At 39.4% G+C, this 10,248-nt stretch overlaps 1 protein-coding gene across 2 annotated transcripts in view; it reads right to left on the bottom strand.

Annotated features, from left to right (window-relative positions):
* Positions 1-686: 686 nt before the first annotated feature.
* LOC144373980 (uncharacterized) overlaps positions 687-10,248 on the bottom strand; it is an 86,779-nt gene continuing 77,217 nt past the window's right edge. For both annotated transcript variants that reach the window (XM_078036954.1, XM_078036956.1), the window contains exons 6-7: positions 1,519-1,633; positions 687-729 (exon numbers count right to left, since the gene is read on the bottom strand). In XM_078036954.1, coding sequence (XP_077893080.1) covers positions 1,585-1,633 — 49 coding nt within the window. In that variant the 3' untranslated portion in view covers positions 687-729; positions 1,519-1,584. The remainder of the gene's footprint in view (positions 730-1,518; positions 1,634-10,248) is intronic.

Below are 10,248 nucleotides of genomic sequence, written 5' to 3'. Positions count from 1 at the left end.
CTAATTTTTCCTTCTTCAACAAATTAACTCTAGTGCTTTCATCTCTATATCCTATGGCATAATTTTGAATTCCTAATCTTGTTCACTCATCTCTGAGTATGGAATGAGTACTGTAAGTCACTACTCAAAGCGTCTGGGATTAAGGAGGAGCTATGGAACTAATCATCACTGATTTTAAAAAAAGGATGAAAAAAAAAGAACTTAAACAAATTCTCTCTGAGGTAACTCGTGGCACACTCATCTTTAGAAGCCATAAAGAGATTAGATCCATGATGTTCAGTTACATGCTCAAAGTCATACATCCAATAAGGGATAAGATGTGAATTTCAATCCAAGTTAGATGGTTCAAAGCTCATTCTCTTTATTCTATTTTCTCTGCCTTTAAATGCCACCCTCATTTTTAGCTTGTATGGCACCTTGCATGTAGTTAGGTACTGAGAGGGTAAGAATTAGTCCAATGAAAAAAATGTGTAATTTGCAACAATGGGTGGTTAATGCTGGTCCTTTTTATTTGCATTCTCATCCAAAGATAGTACTGGTTATAAATCATGAGACTCTAAAAGGAACACATTTTACCTGGAGGTCAGGATCAGCCAAAGGTTTCTGGGCTCCCAGAGTAAAATGGTCTCTTCTATGATCGTGTTGGTGAGCTGCAGTTTGGAGGCTGCTTTCCTATAAACTATTTCTTCCACAGTGTCTCGGCCAATCAGCCGGATCACTTTCACAGCCCTGTACGGGAGTCAAATGAGAGCAGTGTTAGAAGTCTGCAAAGCTGGGGAAAAAAGCATGCCAGGAAAATACACCCAAAAGGAAGCAAAACCAAATGCCACATTCAGGGAACAATGAAAAGGACACTGCTCATTGGGACCTGAGCATTTGTTAGAGAAATCTGGCCTCAACTTCTTCCTGAACTTTTCCCCAAAAGAGGAAGAGGAAGGAAGATGAAGTGACCACTATTGGGCCTTCATCTGTAGCCAGGATAACCCCTGGCAGGAATGTTACCTCAAGTCAAAGGGTAGCTGAACACAACTTTGTTTCCTCTTTGTGATACTGGGAACCCAATCCAGGAGAGCTTTACCATGAAGTTATAATCCTAGCCTTAAAAAAAAAAAGTTTTGAGACAGGGTTTAGGTAAGTTGCAAGGTTGGCTTTAAACTTGATCTTCCTGCTTGAGTCTCCCATGCTGATAATGATTACAGGCATGTGCACCCACTGGCTTTAACTTCATTTTTAAACTGAATTACGATCTAACGTGAGAAACATGAACTAAATAAATTCTAAGTTTCTTCTAATCATTTTGGAATTTAACTCTTCTTTTCAACAAAGTGAGTCTGAACTGATCATGGGACCACTGATCCCCCAACATGACTCTACAAGCCAGCAGCACAACGGGGTTCAAACCCAGTGGACTCTAACTCCAACGTGGCACTGTTGTCAGCACTACACGGTCTACCTTCCTCCCCAATCCACAGCTGCAAGCCAACAGAGCAGAAAGTTGCCAATGACTAACTCACTCACTTGTTCTGGCCAATTCAGTGAGCTCTGGCAGCTGCCCGCAAGTCATTTTGAGGATTAAAATCACTGTCAGAAAAAATAACAGTATCTGCTGCTTTTAAGTTCATGCCAACTCCACCTGAAAACCATAAAAAAAGGAGCATGATCAGCAACACACAAATAAGGAACTAGAAAACACACAAGGCAGGACTGGGTCCTACTGAAAATCTGAAATCAGTCCAACTGACTGGTTTCATCCTTCAAACTGAAATTTCTGCCCCAAACTTCAGGTTTTGACCACCGTACAGTGGTCAAAAGTGCTACCTCACCTTTCATTGTGTGAACTGGGAAAATTTAATTATCAAATATAACAGAATGAGAGGTAAGCAGAAGAAAAGGATGCTTAAGTTAATTGCATGAAGACATTTAATATTTGTTTGAAAACCTTGATTGGATTTTGCTTCAAACAGTCTGTGAATAAGGACACAAGTTCTTTCAGAAAACAGCTCCAAAAATAAGAGGTCTGGGGGTTTCAGTTGTAGCTCATACAATATGATAGGTCCTAGCTTAAGTAAGTTCTCTCGACTTTGTGATCTTTCATCCAATTTAAAAAAAAATTACAGAAATGTCTTAGATGCCAAGGGCAAGGGTGGGAAAAAACAGAAGGTGTTAGACTCTAGGGGGGAAAGGGGTAGATTCTCGACTTTCTTCAAAGGAATTCTCAAGAAATTTTATTCTAAGAAGAAACTAGGAAGAAAGGAGAAAAAGGCACAGGTGGAAAACAGTTTGATTTTTTTTCCTGAAAGGGTAGGTGTATCAGGAAGCCCATGGGCACACAGTTTCAGGGAAGGGAAGAACCAGTCTCACATCATACCATGGGAAGACGCTGAGAGCTAAGGTTCTATAAAGAAACTAGAGAGTTCCCGCTGGTCTTTGACTAGGTTCTGAACACACACCCATTTTCTCCTTATTTTTCCATTAAAATGGTGAAATGTTTCATTTGTAAATGGCAAACACAGTAAACTGTTTGCTTTGGCATATGAGGGAAGAAAACTTCATTTGACAAAGAAAAGAAAATACTTTGAAAATGCTTTGAGATTTAATTAGCAAGTGACCTCACTCAGCACAGCACAGTCATTTGTCAGAAGCTTCCCTGGCTGTCCTTCCCCACCCCATCGCCACCCCTCCAATGCACACACTCTGTGTTATAGTGTGTTTTATGTTACCGAAAGGGCTCTTATATATAAATGTTTCCTTTCAAATACAAATAACTCTGACATGGTTAAAGATGTTTAGTTTCCAATTAGCAGTAACCCTACACTCAAGAATGCCCCTCCTTTTGCTCCTGACCTTTTGCAAATGATGATTTCCCAAAGGAATCTGGCATCCATACAGGAGAAAGAATGGAAAGTGGGAAAAGTGCCAGAACTTTCTGCTTTCAGATACCCTATACTAGGGTACTCTCTAAACCCCATAACCAGGTTAAAAAGCAAAACAGAACTGCTCAAAAGGTAATGTAATTGCCAAAGAAGAAAGAAGCCATTTTTTAAAGTAATATTTAATTAAATGACATTAATTATAAAGCAATGATTAAATGTAATTTCAAATTTCCTTCTAGTACAAATTGTTTAAATGGAAGGTTAGATGATAGTTGGATTTACATATATACATATATATATACACTAAGCAAAAACACATTTCCAGGTTACCATTTTGCAAGCTATTGAGAGGAGGGAGCTGGAGTAGTGAGAAAATTTAGAACCTAGTGACTACCAGGATAAAAAATTGGAACATCTGGGTTTTCACTCTGCTTTGGACACTGAGTTTTTTGAGTTGGCAAGTCCCAGTAACCTCTGAGTCTCAGACCAGTTGAGAGGCGTGCAGTAATCTACATCCAGCCCTTTGATGTGCTCTCCAGGAAGCGCTCCAAGAAGGTGCTTTGGAAACACAAAGTTGTTTCGATGCACTGTGCCCATGGCTTGCCAAGTGCTCACACTGCTGAACTGCTGGCCTCTAGGTAGCCCCAAAGAGAGATTTAAAATCATGGGGTAATTCTACACTGTTTTAAATAGATATGATAATAAACTGATGACATGAAGACAAACAGGTTCTTTCTTTGTCCTCTATTAACAATGATGAGGAAGAGTTTCCAGCCTCTGTTTGTGCTGCACTGCTGGGGGTTGAACTCAGGACCTCACACCTGCCAGGCAAGTACCACTGAGCTATATCCCCTGCCCATCTACAGCCTTTCTGAAAAAAAGAATACCCTCCATCTCCCAGACTCCACTTCTTCTGTAAAGTAAAGCAAACAAATTGAGGTCTTGAAGGTCTTATAAACTTTTATCATTGTCTGCAAATCATTTCCTCAATAGCCCTGTGTGTACTCTAAGACCGTTCTGGGCATCTACAAAGCCTACAAGACATGCAGATACTAATGCCTTTCAACTTCTAGTCTCTCACTCCAATAAATTCATTCCATGTTCACATTATGTATTTATTTAAGATGTGGTTTTGCTATGTTGCCCAGTTTGGCCTTGACCTTCTGGGCTCAAGTGATCCTCTTGCCTCTAGCCGGGAACACAGGCCTGTGCAACCACACCTGGCCCAATGTTCATTTTAATCACATATTTGTTATCCTGGCATTGTGTGACAAGAAAAATGATGTATTTTTAATTACAATACTTGTATTCTGCAATTGTATAGTTCTTGGCAGTTTATGAGATGCCTGTATACCTGTAATCTCTTTACAATGCAACATTCCTGTAGGACAAGAGGGAATTATCAGGTGAAAAATAAGATAAAACTCAGGAAGGTTAGGTAGACCCCCTGCCAGGATGTGTAAGCAGCAGTGCCCAGGACAGAATTGTGATCCATGGCTCCAAGGGAGAGTTCCTTGGCTACCCCAAGCTGTTGCTCACAACAGGAATTTAAGGAAGCATAAAAGTATCTACCAGATATAAAAACACACGCTCATGCCAGGGGCAGTGGCACTCATCTATAATCCCAGCAGCTTGGGAGGCTGAGGCAGGAGGATCCAAGTTCAAAGCCAGCCTCAGCAACAGCAAAGGACTAAGCAACTCAGTGAGACCCTGTCTCTAAATAAAATACAAAATAGGGCTGGGGATGTGACTCAGTGGTCGAGTGCCCCTGAGTTCAATCCACCTTCCCAAACACATACACACACATTCATTTACAAGAATATGGAAAATCTCCAAATAAGTTCAGTTTTTTATAAACATTTTCAGGATTATGAAAACACACTGGAGCCTAATATAAACTATGGACTTCCTCAAAAGAGAGACTTATGAACATGTATATGTACACACACACACACACACACACACACACACACACACACACACACACACACTTTCCTATATAGTTTATCCAGGTCAAGAATCCCCAGATTCTTTGGCACACACTGGATGGCCACACAGTGTGGCAGTCAGGTGTGTGCTCTATTTCATGTGATATAAAAATGGAATTAGGACACTGCTCACGGGGAACCACTAGCTCAGGGAATACATGCTGGTCACAAATCTGTGGTACCCACAGAGACACACATGCTATGGAGAAGGATAACAAAGGGAAGTGGGAGAGAGAGTTGGAATGGCTTTCTGGAGGAGAGAGTACCAAGGTATATATCATCCTTCCAACCTTTGTACCTAACACTTCAGATACCAGGCAAGTTTAGAATGCAGTATTCTGAGCACAGGAGAACTATTCTGCCGAGACCATTCTAATTTCCCCTTTCACAGGGCGCAGCGGAGTACTTATAAGGTGTTTCCCCTTGTACATTCACCCTTTGAATTGTTCCTTTCCTAAAGAATTCAAAGGTTAAGTGGCTGCAGAGCACCAAAAGTGTTTCTGCCCACCCAACCTATAGGGAGATCCGCTAAGTACCCACAGGAACCTCAGTCTTTGAAAGTCTTAGTTGGTTTCAGGCTCTAGCCAATATCCTCTTCGACTCTTCCTCACTAACATAATTATTAATGCTCCCCTGGTTCCTCCTTAATCCAAGACCCTACCTCCAGTGCTGAGCTTTGATTTTTAGGCTATACTCTCTATATAGTAGAGGTCCCCAAAGTTCAGATGATGATGGACAGGAGCCCCGACTTAATCAAAGTTAGCACTTTGGGAGCTGAGCTGAGTTCAAATAAGCTGTGTCTGACTACCCTCACGATACCTACTGAGGGAATTCAAGAATGCCTGACCATTAATATTTCTCATATGGTATGGCTGCCTGGTTTTGGGAAATGGTCACCCACTGGCAACCCACAATTGGGATGACCCTTTTGCTGAAGGTAGGGTAAGACTAAGCAGCCTCCTGGTCATACTGCTCATTTTGGTTTTTGTTTGTTTTTTAAAAAAACTTTCTTCCTATATTTATTTTGTCAAGCCAACTACCGTTTAATCTGTAATTCCCTGAACACTTGCAATGAATGTCCTTTCACCCTTGCATCCTTGGGAAACATCTCATCTGAATTCTGCTAAGGAATGACCTCAGAGTCAATCACTGTGCAGGTACTGCACTTGAACAGTTGGCTTTCAGAGCAGGGGAGGACTCATCTACCTTTCCCACAGTATCCCTCGGGCCATCATGTCTACTAGAATGAAATGATCTTGAGAGCAGAAACAGGATCTTCATAGAGCACACAGGACAGGAGTCAAGAACATGTTCTGGAATCCAGCAGACCTAAGTTTAAATCCAAGTCCTACCACTTACTACTGTGTGACCCTGTACAAGCGAGTAAACTTTCTAAATTCTTCATATACCACATAGGGCCTTGTAAAAATTAAATGAGATAAAGCATGTAAAACACAATGCCTATCAGACAGTGATCAAAAAGTGGTAGCTATTATCAAATCTAGTAAGTGGAATAATGTGAAAACTTAAAACCTCCATTAACATATATACACTCTCTCTATTTTTCTCCAGTGTTCTGTCTCAACAACTGTCCAGGAAACAGCCCTGCCTGTACCAAAGAGGTTCTTCATGCTTACTACACCTACCCTTCTCCCTCCTCACCAAATGAGCTGCAACAAGGGGCAGGAAGCTGGGGTTTCTTTGGCACCTACTGACTATTCTCTGGGTTCAGAGTCCAAATCTATTTTCTGTTGATTCTGGTGATATTCCACCAGACTTCTTTTTCATGTGGTTTAAATCTTGTATTGAGGAAAGCATGTGCTTTTAAAAGCATGTGTATATACATATACATGTATAAAAAAGAGAAATACTAAAAAAAATAAGTTTGTATCTAGTGAATGTGAAAAGGCAGTCATTCTCTGTGTTTTGGTACTATTAACCATGTTGCAATTCCAGGCATCCCTAAAACCATTCTCTGCATTCTTGGAGAATACAGCAATGGTCAAGGTTGCCAGATTCTCTACTTGTCCTTCCTAGACCCATTTTCAAGTCATCAAAAGATCTACCACTACCTGAACTAATTGCTCCTTTCCTGTAACTCAAAAAAGTTGCATTTACTGTAATTGTGCACTCTGCAAAGCTCATGAATTTCTTTATTTAAATATATTTCTTAGAAAAGCAGTGGGTTCAGAACTTTTCAAGTTTGATTTTCTAAAGTCCTTCATTTGGGTATTAAGGGGAAAGTAAGAACAGTAGAGAGTACTGAGCTAAAAACTGTACATCTCCAAAAGTCTGGGTGGAAAGCCTTCTAGATCTAACAAACAAAATAAAGCAAAAATTATTATGCTTTTGGGGCTGGGATCGTGTCTCAGTGGTAGAGCGCTTGCTTAGCACAGGCGGGACCTGGGTTCGATCCCCAGCACCACATAAAAATAAAGGCATTGTGTTGTGTCCATCTACACCTAAAAAAATAAATATTAAAAAACAAAACAAAACAAAAAAAAACCTATTATGCTTTTGAGGTAGAATGTTTAGTGTAAATCTCTGGACCTACCAAGTAGCTCAAAAGTAATACTGCTCTTTAAAAATTAAGACTCTTCATCATGTTAAAACCTTTCTAAAGTATACTTTTATGGCAGTGACATTTTATGCTGACAATAATAAGCCATGATAGAATATTTTAAAACTTCAGTGCATGACCAAATGGGACAAGCTAAACAGCAGCCTGGGCCTTAGCAGATGCATGATTTTGAGGCCAACATGACTCTGGCTCTCAGTTACCAAGGCTTTTGTCCAGGCTGATCTGCCACAGAATATAAATTCTAGGCTATGAAAATGGGAGCTGCCAGGAGCTGGGGAGTGGTTTCCATCACCTTGATATATCTCTCTCTTTTTTAAAAATTAATTTATTTATTTTAATTGGATATATATGACAGAAGAATGCATTTGGATTCATTGTACACAATTGCAACACAACTTCACATTTCTATGGTTATACATAATGTAGCAAGAACTGGGCACAGCACTCAGCCACATAATGTGGCAAGGACACAAGGTCACAGAGATAATGGCTGCTAGCATTCATGCCATTCCTTTTAGTGCAAGAAAATAAAGTAAGGGAATTTTTCCACCAAAGAAAGGGAAAGGTTTACAGTGTGGTAGTTATTTTTAAAAGCTTTTGGAAGAATGTGTTTTAATTATTTAGAATTACAGCCAGGGGCTGGGGGTGTAGCTCAGGAGGTAGAGCACTTGCCTAGTATGTGCAAGGCCATGGGTTTAATCCCCAGTATGGGGGCTGGATAAAAAGCCACAAAACAGAATTACAACCAGGTATAGTGAAACATACCTGTAATCCTATCTATTCAGGAGAATTATGCAGGAGGATAGCAAATTCAAGAGCAGCTGAGGGAACATAGAGAAACCTGTCTCAAGCTCAGTGGAAGAGCACTTGCCTAGTATGCCAAGGCTCTGGTTTCAACCCCAAGTACCCACCCCACACACAGAAAATCAGAATTACTAATATTCCTTCTCCTCCTTCTTCTTCCTTTTTCTTTGTGCAGAATTGGGAATTGAACCCAGGGGCACTCTACCACTGAGCTGCATCCCCAACACGTTTTGTTGTGTTGTTATTGTTGTTTTGCAGTAAGGGAGATTGAACCCAGGTATGTCTTACCTCTGAGCTACTTCCTTGCTCCTTTTTACTTTATATTTTGAGACAAGATCTCACCAAATAGCCCAGGTTGGCCTCGTACTTGTGAACTTCCCACCTCAACCTCCAGAGATCCTGAGATTATAGGCATGTGCCTAGCATGATGCACACTGTGTCAAATATTTCTTAAATAAATGAAAGGATGCATGATTTCTGTATATTAATCCCTTATTACTTATTCTTATCAAAACAGATGAAGTATGAAAATTATGTTTCATTTAAATTTTTCATCATTTTTTGCCTAGACAACAACAAATGCAATTTTGAAAATAAATCCATTGGTTATCATGGGGTGATACTTTTAAGTATTTTATCCCACTTTTATACTCAGATAAACCCTATACAACAAGTACACAACATTATATAAATATTTGTTGGTTTTTCACTTTAGTGGGAACATGTACAAAATGATGAGTCCAAATAAAACATAACTACAACCAAATAAAAGGCCTTATACTGATTTCTTTCTGTCATGACTGTGGATGTGGAATCCTTTACAAGCAATTTAGCCCACTAATTCCAATGGTTAGAATTTGTATTTGCAGACCCCATTCACAATGAATTGACAGCCTAAATATGTTTTCTAACAATCCAATTAGTCTTTAACAAAACAAAGTCTTACCGCTTTATAAAGTACTACCTTTTAAAAGGCAAATCAGTCACAGGACTTTGAGCCAAAGGCATCCACCAAATTGTAATCTTTCTTCAAAATATAGAACCCATATCATACTGGGCTAGGTTCCACAAAGGATTTGGCAATGTCCCCTGCTGTCCTCTATCATCATTGATCACTTCAGGTCAAATTACCCTTCAGTCACTCGAAGTATCATATTTATTTAGAGAGAAGTTCAAAATGCCTGAATAAAAATCTTTAATATTTTTAATGACAAGCAAAGATAAACATAGGTCAGAATCTTCATGGGCTTAGGAAAAAATAATAAGTCATCAGCTTTAAGGGACTATTTTGGTCATGTGAAACCTTTTCATGAAGCAGAAACACATGGTTTCCTTTGTGTCTCTTTTAAGTGAGATTACTTTTGCAACATCCTAAAATTAAAATATTAGTATCTAACAATGTAGCCAGAGGCAAGTTACATAATGTCCTCTCATATTCCCTTCTGTAAAAGGTTATTTTAGGAGAAGTGATCTCTACAGTTTCCTTCAATAACAAGATCCTATAAATCAATGGGCATTTAAACAGTCCAGGCAGATGGCTATCTTTTTTTTTATTATTATTATTCTCACATATCTTCATGGTCTCTCTTGACTTGTTCCATTGCTTAATCTCATAATAATATTGATGTTGATAATAAAAATTTTATGCCTAACACTAACCATACTCAATCTCCTTATAGTTGGAGCCAACATCCTCCAGTTTGGGCAATCTGTGGAGTTGGAGAACAAATGACCAGTGTTTTCTACATACAGGAAAACCTTTCATTAGCTCTACTGAAATCCTGTCATTAAAGCACCCCTGACTCTTCCCATCCAAGGGCCACAACAACCCAAGTCCTTTAACCACAGAAAACCTCCTCTCTATAATCTAGTTAATTATTTTACCTCTACATAGAGTTGAATTAATCTGTCCAATACCATCAGCAAAAACAATGATTGGTGCTACTGCTGGATGAGAGAAATTTGAGCATTTCTTTTAATATGATTGCTCTGTAGAGATTGC

Source organism: Ictidomys tridecemlineatus, unplaced genomic scaffold (assembly GCF_052094955.1).
Source record: "Ictidomys tridecemlineatus isolate mIctTri1 unplaced genomic scaffold, mIctTri1.hap1 Scaffold_54, whole genome shotgun sequence".
Classification (NCBI taxonomy): Eukaryota; Metazoa; Chordata; class Mammalia; order Rodentia; family Sciuridae; genus Ictidomys; species Ictidomys tridecemlineatus.
This window is presented reverse-complemented; position numbering and strand designations above follow the sequence as displayed.